Source organism: Falco cherrug, chromosome 2 (genome assembly GCF_023634085.1).
Source record: "Falco cherrug isolate bFalChe1 chromosome 2, bFalChe1.pri, whole genome shotgun sequence".
Lineage (NCBI taxonomy): Eukaryota > Metazoa > Chordata > Aves > Falconiformes > Falconidae > Falco > Falco cherrug.
This window is the reverse complement of record NC_073698.1, coordinates 84358713-84384241: the sequence shown is the minus strand read 5'-3', so window position 1 is coordinate 84384241 and position 25529 is coordinate 84358713. Positions and strand designations below refer to the sequence as shown.

At 34.6% G+C, this 25529-nt stretch overlaps 1 protein-coding gene across 1 annotated transcript in view; it reads right to left on the bottom strand.

Annotated features, from left to right (window-relative positions):
* The window catches only part of CFAP47 (cilia and flagella associated protein 47), a 345115-nt gene that overhangs the window by 202788 nt on the left and 116798 nt on the right, over nt 1-25529 (bottom strand). Inside the window, exons 38-43 of the mRNA XM_027816959.2 lie at nt 19573-19723; nt 18562-18650; nt 15979-16065; nt 8029-8105; nt 5681-5826; nt 118-226 (exon numbers count right to left, since the gene is read on the bottom strand). Of these exons, the coding sequence (XP_027672760.2) occupies nt 118-226; nt 5681-5826; nt 8029-8105; nt 15979-16065; nt 18562-18650; nt 19573-19723 (659 nt within the window). The remainder of the gene's footprint in view (nt 1-117; nt 227-5680; nt 5827-8028; nt 8106-15978; nt 16066-18561; nt 18651-19572; nt 19724-25529) is intronic.

Sequence of the window (25529 nt, the reverse complement as noted above, 5' to 3'; positions counted from 1 at the left end):
TTCACTATAAACTGCTTTTATTTAATTAATTTTAACAAAAAATGCATGGAAACTAAAAATATTTGCAAAATAAAATTATTTGCTATATTTTACTCTTATCCCTTCTATTCACTTTACCTTCTAATGTACTGCTAACATGCAAAATATTTGGACTATCCATTGGAAGCAATCCTGAAGGTAAAGGTATATCACCCGTTCCCTCTATCAGGTATACAAATTCTCCAATCTGAAACACAAGAACATACACATCCACACAATTCAGAAAGCCACTCATGCAGAACAGAAGGCAAAATATTAAATCTAATAATAAAGATATGCTAATACTTAAGGTCCAGCTTGTGAAATAATTTACACGTTCAGGAGATCCATTACTTTTAAACAATACTTAAATAAAAGAAAACTATCATTTCAAACCCTGCTATGAAAATAAAGTACCTTTAACTGAGAATATTAAATCTGAAAAGTCAAGAAATTTCAGTGAGTTGAATCCTTTTCAGGTCTTCGTATAATTTAACTGAATGAGGATACCTTGACCCATAAATAGAGCAATAAGGTGAATTCTAATTATGTGCTATAGCTACATATAATTAAAGCAAATTCAAAAGCTTCCTTCATTGCTCTTCACTGTTAAGAACTTTCAAAAAAAAAAAAATGTTTACAGTATTTTTGAGCCAGTAACATTTCTCTGGAAAGCAAAAATGAGCAGAAGCCAGGGCAAGTTAGCATCTGTGCAAATTCTCCATTATGAAGAAATAAAGTTAACAAACCTTAATTATTTCATCAAAAATAATGGGAAACCTACAAAAGCTTGAAAGCAAATATAAACATGACCTAGAAAAAAGGAAGATAGCAACTTGTCATAGAGGAAAGGATAAACTAATTAGCAGAGAAATAACACTTTGAATCATAGATGAAACAGAAAAAAATAAGGTGCAATCAAAAGACAGAAAAGTATTTTTTTAAAAAAGAAAACTCACTAAAATTACTCCAAATTATAAAGGCTGCAATCTGAACATCCCCAAACTAAAAAAATATCTAAATTAGGTATCTATATAGCTACCTGAACTATGCAGGAAAGTAAATAGATATATTCCTATTGCTTTGAAAACTTCTTTTCATTTCCCACAAACTTTTTGGACAACTTTATCTTCTGCTGATTGCAAGGTAAAGGATCAAATGCTGCTGCAACAACTGATATAATTTGCACAGAAGGTCATCTCTTTATTTCCGTAAACCACATCCTGTAAAACTCTGCCCTAAAAAAGCATATTGTGTTTCATTCTTCATTCCAGATATGTAGGAAATAGTGTATTTATATAACTTAGCCCATCTGCCAACGAATGTAATGTTTTCCCTTTAGTGTTGGTCAATAACATAAGAAAAGTCTGGGTTTTTTTAACCTTTGTTCATAGTTTCACCACATATGTTAAGGCTGAAAACGTTGTAATCATGTTTCTGACCCAGCAGACGGAAAGCTAGTTGACTTCGATGGCATTTTCTCCTCTTCCTTGATTCAAGAGTTCAGACAAATCTTACCTGAGAAGGATTAAAGAAACCCACAGCAAAACTGGTTTCCCAGACACAAACCAATAGCTACTCCTGGGCACCGATTTCAACAGGAATTATTCCTGTTTGACAGAGTGATTTGGCTCCATACAGACCATTAACAAGATCACAGCATATACAACTTATTTCATGAAGATACTGGTTGCTATGATGACATTCTACTATCAATTACTTTTCTTGTCATTGCTGACATCAATATGCTTATAGGTAGGAACAAACTTCTCCATTTCCCTTTTTGCTTTGAAGGATTCTTTCTTTTTGATCTCTACAGAATGCAAATCCTGTTTTCTTTCTGCTCAGCTTTTTCCTGATGCTTTGGGACAGAATGGGTCTTTACTGTATTTTGAGTTTGGCTGGTATCCCCATGGTTTTAATGCTTTATATTTCCATTTTCCATCAGCTGCAAACAGGATAGCGTCAACACTTTGTAGAGTTTATTGTTAATAAAAATAGTTAATAAAATAGCTGTTGAACTACCATTAGATATTTATGTAATGTCATTGGTAAATGATATTTCAGAAGAATGTACAGTCACTAGGAACTTGCAGTTCTCCACGCAAGTCAGCAATTAAGAACAGATAGTAAAGTGTTCTCTTAATAAATCATTTTATTTTATAATAAACATTTAGCTGTGAAAGTATGAACTACATTTTTAAACTATGACTTAATAAATTCTTAGCATTGAAATCACAGGTTGTTCACATTTAAATTAGCTCCCAAAACCAAAGATATAGAGAAAAAGTATCCCAGTTATGTTAACCAGTATACGATTTCTTCTCTGAAAAGATCTATGCTAATAATGTGAAGAATGTCCATTTAAATTTTTATTAAAAAACAAATATTAAAACACATCCTAGAGAAATGTTATAAACAACATTATAATGTGTTGCCACTTCAAACCTTAGAAAAGTTAACATATAGATTATTTAATAATAGTTTAAGCAACATACTTGAGTAGCCCCAACAAACTTCAATCAGTGTATCTTGCTTTTATTACAGATATATAGTTGATGCAATGACAGGAAGGATTCCTACGTAGATTCAAGTCTAACTAGTGATTTGAATCTCAGTACTTTCTTCATTGATTGTAGTGAAGAATCAGTCTTACCCTGATTACTATTTTGGTTCACTTGTCAAAAGGGTAGGAAAGATAGGTAGGATGAAATTACAGAAATGCTAAATTTAATTACTTATTAGTTTATATACAGCAGAAATCCATGTTTCAATGATACAAGTTTCATCATTGTATGAAGCCATTTGATAGTCATGCAGCATGGTAGTTACACTCGTTTACAAGTAGACAATAGTATGGTTGAGATATTGCAGCCATACAAACAATATTTAAGCAAGCCAATTTCTTACTGTGCCATTACTGTGTGGCTCTAAAATCATGCTAGCTATCTTGCAGTTGCATCTTACATATGATACAATTATGTGGATGGGACAATTTTTCTGACCTGCGGTGCTACATATCCAGAATTTTACACTTTCAGCAGCCTTTAAATGTAACCCGCCTATTCAGCTATGATGAAAGGACCAGGTGTTCCAGAAATAGTTACCATACAAGACACAACAGTGGCTTCTCTGAGGCATTAAAGCTTCCTACTGTGATAAGGTCAGCTAGCTCTTTGTTAAGAACAGTGACTAGTAGTTAGGTGTCTAAATTTAGTGTTCCTACATCACCACTGCAGGAAACATTGGGGCTGTCAGAAATGTTCTTTCAACCTCTCCACCTGAAGTATAATTGTCCCATAGCTCTGACCACATCTCTTAGATTTGCTTTTTTCCCATTACCATGTCTCAAATTTCCTTCTCTTCATTAAATGATTCAGTTTTCAGGTTCTATACCTAATGTAGCATGAGCCTCCTCTTAGTCATGTTATATACTTCTGCTTCTAATAAAGAAACAAACAGGAAGAATGCCAATAGTAGAGGTTTAATGAAGGAGTATAAAATCATAGCAAGTAAAAGAAGACTCTTCTCAGATTTGTTCCCAGAAACCAGTAATTAGTATCTTCTATGTCTAGAGACCGCATCTAGATACTTCATTGAATAAAACTGATGGATCTAACCTCCATGAGTTTGCCTCATTTCTTTTGACCTAGTTAACAGTTTTAGCATTCAAGTGTCCTACAATAGCTGAGTTACGTAAGTTAAACATTGTGTATGAAAAAGTACTTCATTTGGTTCAGTTTGTATATCCTGCCACTGTTGTTGCATTAACTTTCTGTAAACTGTTCTTAATCTTATGTACCTGTCATATCCCTTAACAGTTTCTTTTTTTAATTCTACAAAATTATTTTTTTCTAAACTATCTGTATAAAGCAACTGTTACATCCTGCTGACCTTCCTTGTTTCTTTTTTTCCTCCCTATCCCTACTTTCTCATTCGCTGGGGTGATTAGAACTGCACACAATATTCAAGATGTGTACACCATAGCTCTTTAGAAAAGTATACTGAAGTTTCACATTTTCATGTCTATTTCTTTCCTAATCATTTCTCTTTTCGAATGATGCTGAGCACTGGATTGGTTTTCCATTGAACTATCCACAAAGATTGCTATCCTCTGACATGGGGACATTTATACAGCCTCTCTGTGGGTGATTCCATGATGTCAATAAGGCATGAGCTCACTGTAGGCTTTGACACCCTTCCTCTTCTATCTCTCTGCTACTTTTCAAGAAATACAAGTGAACTGTACACTCTTTATGAATTCCAGCCATATGGCTTGCTTTCTTAAAGATGGCCATTGGTTTCAGATATTGCACAGGGTCAAGATAGAGAGGCTTACACGACATTTCATTAGTCATATTTGCCTTTAAAAGCAAGGAAAAAAATATTAAGTCGGCTAGGTGGTATAGCCAAAGTACTGGTTAAACGTTAAAAACAAACACCAAACGTACAAACACTAAATACTAGCAGAAGTCTTTTGCTCTATAGTAATGAAAGATATGGAAGATGAGAATATGCAGGAAAAAAAGATTTTTTTTTTTTTTGATGTATTGGTACAAATCATGAAAACGGGGCAGAGAGAATGGCAGATGCATGAAACTGCACAGAGGGAAAGATGAAACACAGAGGCAGCAATATGAAAGTAAGAAGCAGAATGCAAGCCTTAAAATCAACCACACATAAAAGATTAGAAAAACAACAGGATGCTGAAAAACATTGACAGCTAGAAAGCACAGCAGAGATGAAAAGATGGACTAAAGACACAGAAATAAGGTTGTGACCACTGAGCTCTGAAAGTTGGTCAAAACCAGCTCTTGGTAATTTGATGGAATCAATGTCAATTAAGTATATATGGTAAAACCCAGGCTACATGAGTCAAGAGAAAGTAATGGAGTTACTTTCATGGATAAAAAAGTAATGCTTAAAAGTAAGAAAGTAATGGAGTTAATTCATGTATAATCTGTTCAGAACTTTTGCATGCATTAGTGACAAGGACTGAATGGAATTTGGATTGGCAGAAAAATTAAAAAAGAGATAGCAAGGAAAATAATTACTATTCTACTTTGACAGTAGGTACAGTGATAAATAAAGGGAGAAGTACAGTACAGTGAAGACTATCCTTTCCCTGCCTATGGCTCATTCAAAAGCATTATTCTTGCTCCCACATCAAGACATACTTAAATTCCATATTTCTTCTGAAGCTGAGTTGCCTAGAAAAGCCACCAAAGTAATATTCCTTACAGTATTACTTTTATTTGTTATGATTTTCAATGAAAAGTGACTTGCAGCATTTCATATAATTCTAATTATGTGGCGATAAAAGGGAAGTAAACTTTGGTTTAAATCTCTTAGCTGAAGCCTGCAATCTTATGTAAATCTCTGATGAACTTCTTAAGCAAAATCTTCCTCCATGAACTACAGGAATATTGTATTTTAACCCCCCCAAAAAAGAAAGAGAAAATATTTTCATCTCCAGAAGTTAGCACATAGATCACATCTTTATAATTGCACAGGCATGCAAAAACACTACCTTAAAATATGTACATAATCAATCTGTATATTCATTTACCCTATTCACACATAACTGGAAAGCATATCCTGATTATTAACTGACTAGGCTATCACATGAAAACCTCTCACAGAACATACTTTCTATTCTTACCAGTTCATTAACCAGGATGACAGTGCAGTAACGTTTTTCCAGATTAAAAGGAAGGAAGTGAATATCTAAGTCTGCAGAACTTCTCCCTTCCAAGAAGAGTTTTTCCATTGGACTGAAGAACTCACGCAAGAGGCTGGATTGGTCAGCTGTTAAAATAAGTTTACATGATGGTTTAGATACAACAGAACAGGTTGTAAAATAATGTAGCTACCCGAATTTAAATATAAGGGTACTGTACACAGCCTCCTGTAGTAATCAGTATTTAAGGCACACTTGTAAACACTAATCAGTATTACAGTTACATTTGTGTAAATATGCTGCAATGGTGCATGCTGTATTTATTTAAATAAATTTCACTAACTACTTGTATTTTTATTCTGTGCACTGAAACAAAACCAGGTAAAACAGACAGTTTTCACCATCAAAAACTCTTCAAGGATGTACAGCCTATAAGCAAATGACTACATCTGCCATAAAGAAGTGTACAGTTTACTACTACTTAAACAAACAATCTTGCTCTCAGTAGCAGTAACTATGTGCTATTATGGTCTGAAATCTTCCAGAAAAGACAAAAACTAAATACTGGCAAGCTTGCTTTCTTTGCACTACTTTCACAAAAGCATTATGCTGAGAAAGAGCTTTCTTCGTAAGTGACTAAGAATCCTATGGTTGAATCTGGCAGTCTGACTGCTTTCTCACTGTGTGGTTTTCATCTGCTAAGCGTATTTTGATAATGCAGATTACCTTAGAATGAAACTTTCATTCAAACTTGGCTAGCTAGCTTCCTAGGAATTTCAGCAGACTTAAGAATAGAAGTGAAAGTGAAAGCAACACAAATGAGTGAAGATCACAGAAGAAACCTACGCCAAACTCTGGCCAGTTCAGTAGACCCCATTCACCCCTCAAAGCCACCAAGAACCAAGCTGAAGAAAGGCATAGCCACTACCTACATTTTCTCTCCATAGTCCAAGTTGTTTTCCAAACAATAAAAATACAATTTTCCTAATACTCGTGCTTTAACCAACAGTTAAGCTTTATATGAATTTGATGTTTCTAGTCTACATAAACAATGACCAAAAAAACCCAAACCAAAAACACCAACATTACTATAATCCCGTTTTTACCCTTCCATCAAATAGAGTAAGGCAGCCCTAAGAACAACTAATTTTTGCCTAAATAAGGCACTAACTCCTAAACTTGTCTCCTGTTCAAGTGTTCCTCATTCAAAGTATGTCAAACTGTGGAGCAGACTGAATTATACTTGTGAGAGCCCTCCCTCCTCATTTCCTTTCTGGATTCTATGAAATTAAAACAATCACCAGAGAAGTAATGTTTAATAAATAATTTAGATATTTTTTTTACAGTTTTCTTCCTTTTTGTTATAGCTGCTGCAAAAGCAAAATTTAAAAAAAAAAAAATCCCTAATTTCTTTTGCTCTCTACTTAGGACTCTTGACCCTTAAATAGTACATGTTTTCTCAGGGCAGGGTGTAAAACATATACAGAAGGCTCTTGTTTAGGTTTTGCTTGCCATGTTATTGAGAGAATGAAGGGGAATAATTTGCAAAGCAGAAACGCACTTCTACAAGAAATGAAAACATGATTTTATTTCCAAAGACCTGAAATGCCATCAAAAATAGCTCTGAAGCTACAGTCTGATTGAAGCCACATAAACCTTTGTAAGCTATTCAAAAATTGGTGCAACAGTTGTATCCCACTTCATTACTTCAAGTACATACTTTTTATTTCTATGAACTGTGTATTAGTTGGCTGTTAATCACATCTCAGAATACAATATGAGATAATAATCTAGAAGGGCTAAATTATTCAGATTACAAATCTGCTTTCCATACGACCTCACAGAAACACAACAATAACTCCCTGAGAGGACAAATTTAATTTCTTAAGGCCATCCTACAAATTTTGCATAAATGGACCTGCAACAGTCTCAGAAAATGCTGTATCTGTAGATTCATAATTTTTAACAGAACTGTTGACTGACATTTCAGAGGAAATAAGACCAAGAAATGCACAATCCCTGTTGATGAGTATTTTCAAATATAAACCAGGTAAGCTGCAGAGATGCCACATCAGACTCCCATGAAATGAGCCTACAGGCCCTTAAAAATCAAAAAATACATTTATTTTTTTTATGGTAAAATCATTAGAACTATAGTGCGATCTTAGAAATCATTTCACATCCAAAGATAGTCTCCTACAAGTAACAGTTACTGAGTATACTCATAAATAATAATTACCCAACATACTTTAGATGTAATTTAGATGTATTATGTAGATAAACTAATTTCTACTGTAGTGACATAAAAGATATTGTATAGAGATACTTACAACAATTTAAGATGTCTTCTTCATTTGGATCTTCAGACAGTGAACCATTTGTAAAATTTAGTATGTCCTTTTCATAACTAAAAGGGAAAAATAAAAATTAAAGCAATACTCTAAAGCTAGACATTTCTATTATTAATAACCTCATTCCCCTTTCTATAAAAAAATACTAGAAAAGCAAATGTTTTCAAGAACTAAAAAACAAATAGGAAAAAACCCAAACCCAGCTACATTTTGGAATAATCTATGTACCAATAATGTTAAATACCACCTCTTCCACTGAAATTAGTAGCTGTATTTACAGCAGAGCCAGAACATACTCCCTTCAATTAACCAGTATATCATCTCTGCAATACTCATAGAAGCAAAACTCCATGTTAAAAAAAAAAAAAAAAAAAAAAAAAAAAAAGACACCAATTATATTTCGCCAATCAAAAGTGCTCCTCCCCCATAACACTTTGGGGAGACTTCAGTCCTAGTTGTTCTTTTTATCAAGATAGGGGATAGGCAAAGAATTGTTCCCCGGTACATCATGAAGTGGCAAGGCCTTGCATTCCTCTGATGCTCTCAGTGGTCTTCCATTCAGTCTTTCCAATTATTTACCCAAAACTACTCTATAGAAATACACCTAAATTTCTGCAAACCAAATTCAGTGCAGATACAATTGTACTCACTCTAGGACTCACATTCACAGCCCTTGCGGACATGTCTTTAGACAGCTGCCTCTTACAGAAACTGATTTGCAGAATAGTCTTCCTTTGCCCCATCAGAACACATTTCAGAGACTAAATCGCCTCTTATCTAAACTTTTATTTAAGCCCCAATTTTTTTCTCTAGCTGTTTACCTTCTTTTTAGCTCAGTCTCCTCTTTTTAAAGAGGAAATAGTCATTCTGCTTTATTCATGTTAACTCAATTACCTTATCCAGGGTACCATCCTGAGAGCTAACTAAATCTATTCACTTTTATCTGCCTACCTAGGGGTCAAAGTACTTCAACACAACATTAACACTTAGAAACAATAAAAATAAAACATTTAAAGTTAAAAATTTTCTAAGCATTAATCTTAATTCCAGGCTATATACTTGTATGTTATAGAATACTAGATTTTTTGTATGTGATGCACGCTTTTAGGCAAACATTTTACATTTATCAAGGTAATTAGAAAACAAACCAGCAAGTCGTATAGGAAAAAATAAGAGCTATCTAGTAAAGGAAGATTCTACCCTATAGCTTATTCCAGAGTCAGAATTCATGGTTTAAAATCTAAAATTAAATTCTGGGTTTGTTACCATCTGGAAAGCAACACTGTACAATGAAGGGGAAATTCAAATTTTAACTGCTCTGCAATGATAATTCAGGACCAAGGATCAACCTGGCATGGAAAGACAAGAAGGCCCTACTAAGTGGAAGTAGGAATGCCAAAGACAGAACAACTCTCTCTAAGGTGAAGTTCCTCTTGCCAAAGAGATAAGAAATGATGCAGCATTTTCTTGCAGTGATGGATCATGCAACGCAAGTGCTCAGGAGCCACTTTTGCTAAACAGATCTGGTGCTGGGGGATGAACCAAACACCCAGTTCAGATGCCTGATGCTGACACTCACAGCATTGGTGTTGGTGCAAGTGTATACAAGGAATCAGCTTGTTTCACATCCTTGTGGACTCCTTGTAGAACCACGTAAGGCTGTAGGTCTCTGCCCAGTGCATTTGTTCATAAATATTTTTATTTAAGCACAAGCATGTTTCATTTGGCTCAAGGAGTACAATGAAAATTCCCCAACATCAGTTCAACAAATGTCACATAAAGCTAACAAAACTCTTTTTTTGTTTCCTTTCCTAGGCCCAGAGAAATACAAGAAACCTGATTCCTGTGCAGATCTCCACTTATTTCAACAGAAGTCTGCATTTACGTGGAGATGACATTACCAAATCCTAAAGAAGGTTCAGGCTTTAATTGCTTTCATTTCCTGAAATACAACACTGATGAAATGTTATCTCATTTCAGTTTTTCTGATTAAAATGTTAATAGTTTTATTTCTGTGGTTGTTATTTATTGTTCAGTGCAACTGCAGATTTCTGATTTCAGAGACGTTAGTATTTCACCATCTAAATTTGAAAATTTTACCTGTGGGGAATCTTACTTTAAAGAATCTTATTTTAAATTTTAACATATTGTGGTTGCAATTAATTATTCCTTTTTTTCTTCTTTGTCCACTTAATAAATTGTATTTTTGCAAATAAAGAGAAAGCAAACTATGGATCTTGACTGGAAGTGCACAAGAAGCTCATCACTTGGAAGCCCGCTTTTTCGATAGTAAATGAAATGAGAGGCTCATTGCTTTATAAATTCTTGTATTTAACCCTTCTTAGAGAATAAAGTCAATAGAGCATTAATAAGATATATTTTTACCTTATTTTTATATTTATATATATCCATAAATGCAGAGACTTTAGTTACCATATAGAATATTAACAGTTATGAATACTAGATTTTCTAATCTTCAAGTCACCCATTTGAATAACTTCTATGCAGTATGACACATTAGCTTTAAAAGATGTCTCACAGTTTCTATTTGGAATGTAAACCAGTAATGTTTCGGCTTTTGTACTACTACACTGCAACTGTAAAACTTTCTCTAAAAAATTTAGAAAAGCTTATCATTAAATGCAACTTTCTAATTTAAGTATTTGAAATAAATACTTCTATTATTCAAGACAGTATTTCACTTCAAATTACATGCATTTTGGTAAAGTCTCTAAGGTACTTAAATAATTTCAGTGTGCACCGGGATTTGAAATGATGGCGTATACAGTAGTCAATACAGTGAATTAATTTTACATCTTTCTCCCTGGTATTCATGAGTCTTTATAACACACAAGGGACAGATACATGTTTTAATCTAGAATTTATTATAAATATATAACAAATTCAAAGACAGCTTCCTGCATGTTTTCCCTATAGATTTTTAAATACAGTTCTAATTTTGTAAACACAAGCCTAAAAATATCATGCAAGTTCCTATTTGTTTGTCTGACTGTCTAGATTTTTTAAGTCAGACAGCCACATTGTAAGAGTAAAAAAACCACATCACAACAGATCTTATTATAAAAGCAGGGTGAATTTATTCAATGTTACCTAACCTAACCAAGAACAGGACAGCAATGTATTTAAGAAATTTAATAGGAAATGCACTTCTTTTGTTATTTAAGACAAGACATTCCTTTTTTTAACAAATTAAATCAGTAAAGCTGATTTTCACACTAACCGTAATGACTGTTAAGTCATCCAAATTCAATCCAACAAGTGCAAGATCCAGATTTAAGCCATCAGAAAAATCCCACTGAAATCCCATAACTCTGTATACCCAGGATTCGCAAACTAAAACAAATCAATAGTACACAAATTATTTAAAAGTTGTAAACCATGATTTTTTCTTCGAGGAAACAGCACAATTAAGAAAATGCGCAACATTAGCCATTCCATGGCTAAAAGTAGGGGGCTGATGTTGATACTATCTCTACCTGGTGTAAACAATTTCTCTTACAGTGCTGATTTCCAATCAGACTGAATTTGGCATCTTGCATTTGCCATTCTCAAAATCATTGCCTTTTTAATATTGGAGTGGAAATTAATTACCTAAAATATTTTTTCTCTAAAATATTCCTTAGATTTTTTCCTCTTTTTTTTTTCTCCATGTGAATTATTATTTAAAAAACTCAAACATATCCAAACACTTGACATTTACTTTTGTACACATGGTTTACAACATTTCTTGTCACATAATATAAACATAATTTTCAATTTTCTGTACAAAGGCTAGTTTTACTCTTGGCTCTTTGAGGAAGTATTTGGTGAATTTATACCGCATAATGAGGAATTAAGGATGTAAAATCCCCATGTTAATATGTAGTTCATGATCATGCTAGGAAGAATCAAATCTCATAAAAGCTCTTTGAGCAATTTCTACTAAAAATAATTCTCTTCTTGTTTCAGTTAACTTAGCTCGTGTACAAGGTTCATTTCCAGAAGTTTATAGCCCTGAAAAGAAAGGATGAGAAAGTCCACAAACAGCAAAGCTTGTCCCTCTGTACCTCTTTTACACCAAGGCTGCAGGAATGATCTATATTTGCTGTCAGTGCAGTTAATCATTCACAAGGAACCTAATGCAATCAAGGGTTTGTCTGAGAAAGCAGTGAAAGGGATGAATCTTAAGTTAAACACCATTCTGTTGCTTCTCAAGTGTATTTGAAAAGAACAGATACACTTGAAAAAACAACTTACAACAAAATCTTTGCTTATTCCCATTCCCCCAAAGCAAACTGTGCTGCTTATGATCATATTTCCTTTATATGAATTTATTTATATCTTTTTCTATCCTTCTTCACAAAGAATTCCTACCATTGTTGACAGGAGTTTAAACTGTGCAGTTACATTTATGGAAGGACAGTTCTGTTTAATTTACAAGCACAGAGCTCATAGATGCTGAAAACTACACTGTAATATCTCTCAAAAAAAATATTGCAAGTTTCAGCTGTAGACTCAGTTTTAATATTATTCACACATAAAAGTCATTCTCCCCTAACAATAAAATTTGATGAACCAGCTATAGCAAACAATTATTACATACAGCATTTGATAGTTATTGGGTCTCTCAAAATAAATAGTTAATCTTAGTGGGCTAAGGAAAAATCACAACCTTAAATAAATGGACTCCTAAAATTCTCAGAATATATTACCCTGGAGATTCATTCTAATACCTATACTTAAAGGTCAGTTTTCAGAAAGGAAAATTATCTCTGAGGTATGCGAGTACAAAAAAATATTTATTCTGTACTTACAAATAAGTATCTCACATAAAAATATAAAAATACAAATTTTATATAAAACATCATCTCTTTCAATGCATGACTGCAAAGTCATGATTGCAAAAACAGAGACTACAGCAGAAGATTCACTGTAAAATTAACAAATTACTCAAAAGCTTTGTGAAAAAAAACCATAATAAGCATATTACATGGCAATACGTTACACATTGAGAACATACAAACTACAACACATTTCTTCACTGAGCTGAACTATACATCAATAAGTCCTATTTTCAGAGTTGAATGACAGAGAAACTCATTGCACATCTGACACGGTATTGAACATCTCCCTCTAGAAATTTTTTCTCACCCCAATGAACAAAGCATCTGCAGATAAGTGAAAGGAAAGGGAAATACAACTGTATTGTGGAAGACATGAACATTGTGTCTCATTCTTCTGTAACAAAAAGAAATGGCATCTCATTCAATAATAAGAACAAAAGGAATGTAGTTAAGATCTGGAGGGTATAAGAAGCATGGTTATACTCACAGTCTAGCTCAGTACATCCCCTTTCAATATACAGAGAAACAAGGAAATGGATTAGACAAAATAGCTTAAAGCTGCTATAAAATAAGTCTATACAGACTGTTTGCTGCACCTGAATTGGGCAAATCCCCAGCATCAGCATAGACTGGGGGATGAATGGCTTGAAATCAGCCCTTTGGAGGTGGACTTGAGGGTGCTGGTGAATGAAAAATTAGCTGTGAACCAGAAATGTGGGCTCACAGCCCAGAAAACAAATCATCTCCTTGGCTGCATAAAAAGAAGCATGGCCAGCAAGTCAAGGGAAGTGATTGTCTCCCTCTGCTCTGGTGAGACCCCAGCTGGAGTACTGCATCCAGCTCTGGAGTCCCCAGCACAAGAAAGACATGGACCTGCTAGAGCTGGTCGACAGGAGTGCCATGATCAAAGGAATGGAACACTTCTCTTATGAAGACAGGCTGAGAGATTTGGGGTTGTTCCGCCTGGAGAAGAGAAGGCTACAGGAAGACCCTATTGTGGCCTTTCAGCATTAAAGAGCGAGCGTAAGAAAAATAGAGCAGGATTTTTTTACCAGGGCCTGTAGTGATAGGACAAGGGGTAGCAGTTTTAAACTAAAACTTAGATATAAAGAAATTCTTTACTCTGTGGGTGGTGAGGCACTGGAACAGGTAGCTCAGAGAAGCTGTGGATGCCCCATCACTGGAAATGTTCAAGGTCAGGTTGGATGGGGCTTAGAGCAACCTGATCCAGTGGAAGATGTCCCTGCCCATGGCAGGAGTTTGAAACTAAATGATCTTTAAAGGTTTCTTCTGACCCAAATGATTCTATGATCCTATGGTATTAAACCCACAGTAGCGTCCTAGCACAACTTATGCACCAATCATTCCACTCTGTATTAACACCAAAGTCTACTGTATGAAAAATATCACTGAAGAACGCAAGACAAGCTTCAGCAACAAGTTTATGCATGTGCTGTGTAGACAAAATGGCAAAGGATCAGCAGTCAAGTTGTAAGGCTAAGCACTTTATATCACAACATGGACCATGTCTCTAAGTCTGATAACTCAGGTATTATATGTGAATCAGTTTAAGCGGGGCGGGAGGGGGCGACCAAACAAATTCACAAACTGCCTCTCATTTGTTTAGGGTTTGGAGTTTTTGATTTTGTTTTTGGGGTTTTGGTTGGCTGGTTATTGTTGTTGTTGCAAGCACAACTTGTCCCTTTCAAAGCAAGGTTATTTTACTGTGCATTAAATGAACAAAAATTTTTGCAGGAGTGAGTTACAGCAGCAAAGGGTTAGTTCAGGAAGGTACCTCTCAATTGCTTAGTACAAAAGATCTGGTTAAGACAAAAGCAAGTGTGAATACTTCCAATTCATTCTTGCTATGGTTTAGTCTAACTGGTTCAACTTTGTACTACTAATTGGAATCACAGAGTCACAGAAGCTTGGATTGGAAGGGACCCTAAAGGTCTTTTAGTTCCCATCCACTTCCATACTTGTGCACCAGCAAGAAACAGTTCAGTAGCTATCTTCTCTCAGTTGTCAGTTACCTTTTCCTACATAATACCACAAAGAAGCTGGGCTTGCCATGTTATGAGGTATGCCAAAAATCAAGATCAAAAGCAAAATCACCTATGCAATCAACATAGGTAGTCCACATACATCATCATATCATAGCTATACATGTGCTATGGTGTGCCTTTACTCTTCAGTCCAGGGTCCAAACAAGACGATAACTCTGTTTTCCATCCAAGAAATTCTCAGAAAAGGCAAATTACTTTGCTTCCTGTATTTGGAGCAGAAGTCACTAGGTAATCTTTTTAGTCCCTTCCAGTTCCAGTTTTTATATATTACTGAGGCAAAAAGAAAAATAATAATTGCCAGACACCGTGGGGAAATCTTAAGTCCACAGAGCGGCAACTTCATCAATGAATTTTAGAAGACAGAAGCAAGCAAATGTTTTATGAGAGAGAGAAAGGACACAAAGAACTACTTACTGAAAATACTGAGATCTTTGAACACAAAACTCACATCTAAGATACTTGCCACTTTTCACATTCTGTGGGACAGTTTGTGATCTCAGAACAAAGAGTAAGATAGGAAGTAAAACAGGAGCTGTCCAAAAAAGGTGGTATAGCATAGATAGATTAGTATAGATAAATTTCTAATATATCAAATATTAATCAGAATTGTGATGACTCCTGATAGTGTATTTCTAAACCATATTTTCTGAATGAACATGTATTAATGCTGTATCTCATAACCTGTATTACACAGAGACACAATGGAGCCTTTTAGATCTCTGTTTTTTTCTTTATCCTATCTGTAAGTAAATACAAGTGTTCTTAAAACTTAACTCTTTCCTTGACAAAAGAAACTACTTGGAATACAAAGTTCAAGAAGAAATTCAGAAAATTTTTACACCTTATTTATCTTTTTTCCACTAAGTTAACTGTAAAGTATTTTTTCAATGTTACATAATTCTACGATATTTCCATGTCCTTACCTATAGCTCTTTACAACAGGTATACACAAAGACCTAATGCTAACAGAATTGTATAATTCAACCTATTATAATAAGCAATTGCCATTTAGAACTTACCTGAATGTTTGCTCTTGCTTTACTTGCCTGGCTTGATATACTTGCTCTGGCTTCATTGAGTAACTTGTGGATTCCAGCAAAATGACCCTGGAGTATGGCAAATACACATAATCACTGCATTTTAAGACAAAATTCAGCTTATTCTAACTTTTAAAAGAAGGCTTGGTAAAGAAGCTTATTATTTTCAACTGGAGATATTTATATATACTATAATTTTTAACAGATTTTTAAAAATGCTTATTCAATTTATTAATTCTTCTTTATTTAATAACTTAAAATGTTTTGCGCAATTTAGACCTTGCAAATTTTAAAGCTCATGTAAGTGTGCAAAATTCTGAGACACTTATTGAAGGGTTATTAGGAAACATTGTAAACCACAGCCTGATTTGTAACTGCAGGCCCAGTCCACAGCCATGTCATGAGATGCAGACCAATTATTTTTCAAAAAATTTTAGAAAATGAGAAATTGAAAAACAGAAGAATTATGCACATTTCAATATTAAGGCAAATTATATACATATTTTAATTGGAAATAATTTTATTAAATACAACTTATACTATAATCTGTACTAAATTAAATTATTGAATAATAGGTTCATTTACATTTTAAGGTAGAAAGCTCAGTTAATTTTATTTTGTTTTTGTAAATAATGAATCTTTTAAGATAGAGTAAAATATGATTTCCCTGACAAACCAGAAGCAACTGCTTCACTTTAGTCTTTCCTAGAAGATTCTGATCTTCCCTCCTTTTATTGTGGACATGTTATTTCCATTCTAGGTATTGGATATTCCATTTCTGTTACATGGCACCAGCACACATAATTCATTCATTTTAAACTACAGTTCTGCATTTTCTCTGCACTCTTAGATGTCAGTAAAAACAGAAGGAAGATTACAGGGTTCATAGTAAAAATAACAGAAGCCAATGTCAACTAGCTTAGCACTAGCTGTGAATCTGAATTTAAAATTTTCAATAGTCATTGCAATTTACATAAGAATTAGTTGATTCTCTGCTCAAGTGTTGAATCTGCTATTTAACAAAATAATAATGATCATTCCTTATTATAGTATCTTATAGAAATACTTTCCTGTTCTCAGGAGAGAAATAGCTACAGTATTTCACAAAGAAATGTAATAGATAATTTTAAAAGTATTTGAGTATTTTTTCTTAATGAAGTACAAACATTCAGTAATCTTTAAAATATATATTTATACATGACTATTAAAGGCTAGGAACTGTGAAAACCAGAATAGGTTATGTAGTTGATAGAATGGGTAACATTAAGAAATAGCCAAATGCTAGGCAAGGATTCATTTAGAGTACTTCCAAAAGCTGTAAATTCTGTATGTGACATTTGCTACATATTTGATATGAGTACAAAGATGTGTTCATAATTTTACTTTGTCCTTTTCTTAAATATTACCACATTATATACCTAATTTTAAGATTTTCAGCCCAGTTTTCTATAAAGGAGCTACTTCCTTGGTATCACAAGTGTGTTTCCTAGTGCTATTTGCAGTTAAGCAATGCACCCCCTGATGGAACGCTAGATGGTTCAAAAGACTGGAAATGTGATATTATCTTTTATTCTAGATTACTAATTCAAATGTTGCTCAAATTAATAATTACAAGTATTTGTCAAGTAGCTTTCTAATTATATACATGAAACTAAATTACCTAATCGCCTTTAATCTATTCTTTCCAAGAGAGTTACCCACATGATAGACCTGATTGCAGGCAGCCTCACTGACCACCTCAAGGACTTTCAAAAACATCAAAAGCTAAGTACACTCATATAATTCCCATATACAAGGCTCACACCACAGCACATTGCTGGAGCAGTGAAAACAATTCTGTTACCAGTTTCTAGACCAAACTCATTCTGTGGGGAAAGAGAAATTTAATTTGCAGCCTGTGCAACACATATATTAAACAAATCAGTAAAACAAGTTAAAAATACTATGGAAAATGGTTCTTGTAAATAAATGAATGACATGAACCAATAGTTAGCTGTATAGACTGAAGACAAAACATGGAGTCAGATCACAAACAGATTTTAAAGTGGCACAGAACTATATTTCATTTATATTAATGAAAGCAACCTTTATAAATTTGCAGTTGTTACATCCATGATGAATACAAATGAAAAATTAGATTAACTGATAGTGATGCAAGCCCCAAGGCAAAAGCATGTGTTTTTTAATTTTGCATGCTTAATAATTTAAACAGCAGGATAAAGCAGATTCAGGAAAAAATAACCAACTATTAACATGGTTTGTTTCTCTTTAGAATTATGCTGGACCTCAGCCAAACACAAAAATACAAGCAAGGTTCATGAACTCTATTTGATTAAAGCTCTAGCTTTATTGCTTACATTGAGACGGATTTCAATTAAGGTTTACTTATCTTCTTTATTCATTATGATAAGCTTCCACTTCATAGTGCTTGTAACAATTTTGGTAAAGTAAATTCCTATAAGTTAATCTCAAGGTTTTAGATGTTCAAGGAGAAGAAGAAAGTTATGGAAAAGAGTTGATAAAACAGATTGATTATTAATGATTTGTCTTTACAGCATTGTCTACCTGAATATGCCATCAGTTCTGAAGGGATTAGTAACACTTAGGATAACTTTCTTCAGCTCATAGCATGGAGATCTGCATTTTAATATATCCTAAAACAGAACAAAAATTTGTATCAACATGAAAAAGTTGCAAAACTACATTCATGTATAATACATAAACAAATAGGAAAATATTACAAAGAAGAGTAAAACCATATGTTTGACCATTGGTGACTACAAAATTAACATACTTTAAATGATAGGTTTTGTTGCCAGCAAAGAACAGTTAAAGCCTATTTCTTTTTAAACATGCACCACATTCTAAATGGTCTTCCAAACGACAGCACAGGGCCAAGAATCAAGCTATCATCTTTTTTCCTTCTTATCTTTACATGTCCTCTTTTTTTTTTTTTTTTCTCTTGCCCTAACCTTCTTTGTCTATTGCTATGGAATAAAGAGTGTCATGTTAAAAGAGAGAGACAGAGACACAGAGACACAGCGACAATCACATAAACACCATCTAAGTTCAGAAGAGGATGTATCCAGATCTGCTCAATGAATGTTTGATAACAAATGCTGGAACACATGCCTATCTCTGCTCTATTTCTGGGATATATTTTAAATCTACAGAATTTCTAAAGACAAAAAGGACAAATAACCTCGCAACATTAACAAAAGTTTATTGCCCGTCTACATCTGACAACTGAAATAACTAGGACGAAGCATATCACTGCCTCCACAATGGAATTTCCAAAAGCACTCATATGCTGAAGGGGCTCCAGATTTATTTTCAAAGCAATCACTACAACTTCTTTAATTTACTCAGGATCTAAGCGTGATTTATATCCTTTGGGGTCTTAGATATTCCTTCAGGCTTTTCTCTGCAAGTACATAGGCTAATATTGGAAACCTGAAAATTCATAGGTCAAAAGCTAATGCTGATGGTAACTCACACTTTTGTTCACTTGTTTGATACAATGTACAGATTAAAAATGTTTTTGTGACAGTATTAATCATACACCCATAAACTTACAGCAGGCTCAATATGCTTGACTTCAGCTTTCAGAGAGAATGTCATTGTGGCACCACCTATTCCACCCACAATCTTTGAGATCAGTAGTAACACTGCTTCAGCAGGATGCAGAAAACGACTGGTGAATTCCACATTTATACTTGTTTGCCTCCTAGGAATAACAACAACAATAATAACTTAATTAGGCAGGCACAAAATTGCGATTCAGAAATTACTCAGAGATGTCACTTCAGGAGCACATTCTAGAGTCATTGTAAGGGAAGGTGGCTAGAGAAGAAAGTAATTTGTTTCTTCTGAAATAGTTTGTTGTAGCTCAATCTTCTGCCTAAAAGCACCTTAAAACATTCTATTAAAAGAACTATATAGATAGAAAAAGAACAATATTGAGTCCTTATTGCTTTTTATAAACTCAGTATGTAGCTTAATTTTTCTTACACGCACACTAGCACAGGAAGTTCTCTTTATAGCATAACCCTAAGTTAACAACTGATTTACTTTATGCTACCCTATTTGAATAGGTTTTTGTGAGTTAAACAGACATCTTGTTATGCATGTTGTGAGGCAGATCCAGATGTTCTTAATCAAATCTTCATTGAAGATTAAGAAAGAAATTAGTAAAAAAACCCTCCAGAATAATTAGTAAAGATAAGTAATTAGGTGGAAAAACCAAAGCTCTCTTTATAGAGGCAACAGCTCAGTTCTCTAATGGGAAAATGGAAAAGGGGAGACCACATGGAATAAGAGTTTAGACTAAATAAAAGTGAAGTTTAGACTTGATTTGCATTAGTTGTGTAACTAAGCAAAAACAATAAGAAAAGTTGACTGGCTGAAGCTCACATTTTGAAGCTCTCAAAATCACTCTTTGATTTTGAGATTAGTATCTCAACGTGGCATGAAGGTAAGAAAAATCAGTGTGTAGGATTGTTCCAAAAGCAAAAGAACAGTAGAATTTCCTTTCTACACATATGACCAGAGTAGAGAGAGGTCTCTCTCAACAGAAAGAGCTATATTTTTGGAGCTGCAAGTATAATATCTCAAAATACATACCAAAAGGTCAGCTGGCTATTTTATACTTTTATTGTAATGTCATTTTGTGTAGTTAAAGAAACTTTAAAATTTACCCCCCAACATGTATGAAAGAGATGGCAGAGATAAAATAAGCTATAGGAAAACCTTGGCATCTCTTAATTTACTCAAGCTGCAATTACTTAAATAATACTTCAAAGGAATTCTTAAAATATAGGAAAAGGTTATATTTCTAAACTGCCGATTTGTTACTTGTCTTTTTGGAAGAGACAGCAGACTATCTCAGACTGAAGTCAAAAGGAAGCTTCTCCCCAACCCAAATTAGCCTTCCCCATTAACCAATTAATAGGAACTGTGCAGCCTGAAAGAGAATTAAAATAGATTGCAGAGGAAAACTATGTGTGATTTATTGGTCTTCTGCCAACTGGGAATTTCTAAAGCAGAGACAATCAACTAACACAGGTATGTAAAATATGCCTGTTATGTATTGTATGTGTATACAGTTACACAAGTAAGTGGTGAAGTAGTGTAATAGCAATCAGCATACCATGTCTCGAACAGAATCATGTTAATTTACATTTGGTTCACGACTTTCATAATAACAGCTACTTTTTCAAGTACCTGTTATTATTTCAACTCAATGCAAACATCTTGTCATGTAAGTTGAGCAATCACAACTATGGCAGAAATTCTCTTAAGTTTATTTTGATGGGAGCAGTGGCAGGATTTGTCCCTGGATGACAGCTGCTGTCAAGGGAAGTTTCTGGGAGGTCCTTTATCTCATTCTTATTATGAAGCAGGGGGAAAAAAAGCACCACAAAGGTATATCCATAGCATTCTTATTTGAAACTACCTTGGGACCTAAGAACTGGATGGTGATAAATAGAACACCAATATCTTAAAATTTGGGGAAGATCAGGAGACTAACAGACCTTTAAGCCTCAAATCTATATCATGCAATGTACTAGCAATAATTATAAAGAATAAAAGAACAGGATCAGTATATACAATATCTACTATAAACAAGATCTCCATAAATGACATCTAGCTGGCAGGAGTCAACACATGTAAAATGTAGTCCTGCCTTATAAACCTATGGGAGTTCATTAAAGGAGTACAAAAGCATGATCAAGGGTGATTTAATTCATCTAATTATAACATAGTCCTTTTGTTATAGACTTACAAGGAAACTATCAAACAGGAAAGAAGCAAGGAAAGAAGACAAGAAACATAATGTAGGAACTAACACTTTTTCCTTAGTAGGAAGGCCATTACTGGAGTCCTCAAGGGTCTGTGATACCTGGAAAGTAAGGAAGTTTACTGGTGTTTCAAGTTGCTCCAGGTTGTAAGCACAAAGATTGAAGTGCAAAGATTGCAAGACCTTATGAAACAGCAAAATGACAAGGAAATTCAGTGTACATAGTTGTAAAGAGATGTACACAGGGAAAGCAGTTCTGCATTTACACAAAATTACGGCCTCCAAGACATTATAACTCATCATTGAGAACTTGGGATTTGCAACAGATGGTTTCATGAAAACATCAGCACAGTTCTGGGAAACATCCAGTAAAGTAAATGAAGTGTTAGGAATAATTAGAAAAGCAACAGACAACAACATAGAGCACTATTAGGTCACCAGATACCATCCAAAGTGCTCAAACCTTAATTATTGTTTGCACCTCTTTACCTCAAAAAGGATACAGCAGAACTGGAAAAACCTCACTAAACTGCAGAAAGGATGACTACAGGTAATAGAATTAATGCAGCAAGACCTCTAGGCTTAACACCCAGGATAAAGGAGTATGATATTGCCCAGAGATCTTCCTCATGCCAAAAGCCTTAGGACCTCAGTTCTGAGAAACAATGATGAAATCCTGGAAGTTCTGAAAACCTGGCTCTTACGGCTTTCATGTTGCTGCTGCAGAGCCTCAAGACATTACCATTTTTGACAGTGAAGAGCTACTAAGTCCCCCAGAGTCTGAGACTCCTAAGTTGCTCTGCCATTCAAAACATCCTGGAAAATGCATCCTGAGACTGCAGAGTCCCAGAGAAGTATACTGCTGGAGACATCCACTCCCAAAGCCACTTTAAGGATCAAGTTTATAGGAGTCTGCTCTGCTCTTGTCATCAAGAGGAATGACAGGGGAACGGAACTTATGGAACATTCTGCCTGATCTTTGCCCTCTGCCTCCTGCAACAACAGAGAAATCTGACTTAATTGTGAACTTGTCTTCTGTGGCAAAGCTAGCATCAGGGAAAACAAAAAGTTGCTTAATTTTTTTCACTCTTTGCTTGTGTCAATGTCAATGCAAAGTAAGGGAAAATTCAACTCTATAATCTTGTTCCAGAGAGGAACTGTTATGAAGTGACTGCAGCCACCTGCTCCCCACTTACCCTCTGTGCAATTCAGAGTGGCTGGGGAAGAAGGCAGAGAACTCTAGAACAGACTAGGAGAAGCGTGTGGGGAAGAGATGAAATGATGTTTTAATTTTTATCTTTGTTTCTCACTAAAAAAGTCTATTTTAATTGAAAATTATTAAAACAAGTTCCTCTAAGTCAAACTTGGTTTGTCTGTGTTGGTCACTGGTAAGGAGTCTCCCTGTCTATGTCAACCCACAAACCATTTCAGCAATTTTTTTCTGCCCTGTCCAGTTGAGGAAAGGGAGTGAAAGAGTGTATGGGTGGGTGTCTGGCAGCTGGCCAAGTTTAACCCACCACAGCCATTTATGACTTTCTCCAGCTAGTAATGGACCACAGCGTACATTGTCCTGATTCTTTGAAAACACAGACATACATACATTACATGTTCCTGCCTCTTATTATTATTAGTGTAAAATTGTTGGCATCTCTAAGCTAATGCTGCATCACCGCTTTCTAATATATTTCAGTAACTTCTCTTCATTATCCTTTGCCTTTCTGCTCATTTTTTTCCCTGATCTGTTTAGCTTACCAGTTTCCTGTAGTTCACCTCTCCTGGAAAGCATACACAGCTCTTTTGAACTGGGCCTCCATCTACAAAAACCTCTGTGCCAAACGTGCTCACCCAGTAGGTCCAACAGGATTAGTCAGTCACACTTATTCCTCATTAGTAATTATAACGACTCACAGTCATCTTAAATCCAATTATAGTTACTTCTAAATATAGGAATATTTCTGTTTGGTGGATAATTAGAGACAGGTCTGTATGCATGATATCTCTTAAAAGTCTTCCAGCTTTCCAGACAGAAGACTGACAAGTTTCAGTTTCTTTAGCCTCCCTGTCAAGGCTATGGTTCATCTTGTCAGTTGTAATTGCCCGAACTCTCATGAGTGAATTTTCTCTAAACTGCTAATATTTCCCTTGACCTTTTACTCTGAAACTTCAGCAAAACAAGCTTTACAACTTGACTGGAGCCCTGCAGTAGGTCTTCACAAGGCAACAGCTGTTATTTTTAACTGCTTCTCGTTTATTACTTTTATCTAAAGTACCTGTTGTTTCAGGGGGTGGGGGGGTGGGGTGAAGCTGGCTAGCATCAAGCTAGCTTGCAGTGAAAGATGAACTAGTGGTGAAGGCATATCCATATTTATATATAATATTCATAGATTCATAAAGAACAGTTTCAACTCATGGGAACAAGTCTGCAGAGATACCTGACCTTAAGTTGTCTGAATGATTACAGATACTCAGTTTTTTAAAGTATAACTCCTGTTTTTAAAGTATAACTCCTGTTCTCCGATATAAGAAGTAGGCTTTCCTAATTTTCAGTGGTTTTTAACACATTGATTCATCTGCCTCCAATCTCATAGTTATGGGTTATTTACCTCTAAAAGTAGTACAAATAACTAATGTGAAGTTCCTTTTTCCAGCTATTTTGAACTTCTTTTATTCCTAAACAGGTTATAGTCAGTGATGTTAACATTCCTGTCAAAAAACAACTCCATTAAGTTTTACTAATTCACATCAAACCTCTTACTGAATATACTGAAAATTCTCCCTCAGTTTTTATTTAGGCCAAAGTCCGTTACAAGCCCACCTCATTTCTGAGTTTCTCTGAAGGCATCCTTTCGAAAGGAAGCAGAACATTCTCTCCTACAAATCCTCTACCTTTTTTCTTCACCTTATACAACTGAATTTAAGTCAGCACTAATGGCAATAAGCCTACACACAATCCACTAAACAGAGGTGTTGGTTTATTATTCATGTTACTACCACTTCCAAACTCACTTGTGATATTATGATTTAATATAAAGCTCCTGTAAGACTCCCAACCACCCCACTGGTGTTCTCAAACACTTCCATCAGAATATTAAGAAAGCTATTAATAACAAAGAACCTATTTTTCATTTAGTGACCAAGATTACAAATTACATTATGATAAACTCTGCAGAGGTCACCAGTGGATGACTGGCATTTCCACAAGCTTTTATTTCTCTGTATTTTTTCAACTGTTTGTTGCTGTTTACAATGCCAAGCAGCTCAATGACAAGGTTGTACAAATTTACTTGTATCTTGGTTTGGGAGGTGGGGGGTTAAATGTGAAATGAAAACCAGCCATGGTAATGACCTTTCAGAAAACACATGATATTTCCAAAGATTACATTTTTATGTTAATACTTATTTGAAGTAAGTGCAAAGAAAATGGAATTAAATCAGCCGCACAGCTTGCTGAAAACATAGCATTGCTTGTTGTCCCTTTTGCATATATTTACAGTAGGCATGTCATTTAATACTGAAATAATGATCATCCTTAAAGAGCACTGTATTTATGTTGAGTCTTCTTGAATTTGACAACATATATTTGAAATTTTTCTTCTCCACAGTTATTTTTATACAAAACTTGACCTTTGTTTTCCTTTTTACTATCTCTAATCCATTTTATCTGCAAAGGAATATCTTAAATAGACTTGTGGTCTAAACTTAAAAACTCTTAACTAACAGCCATAGCCACTGC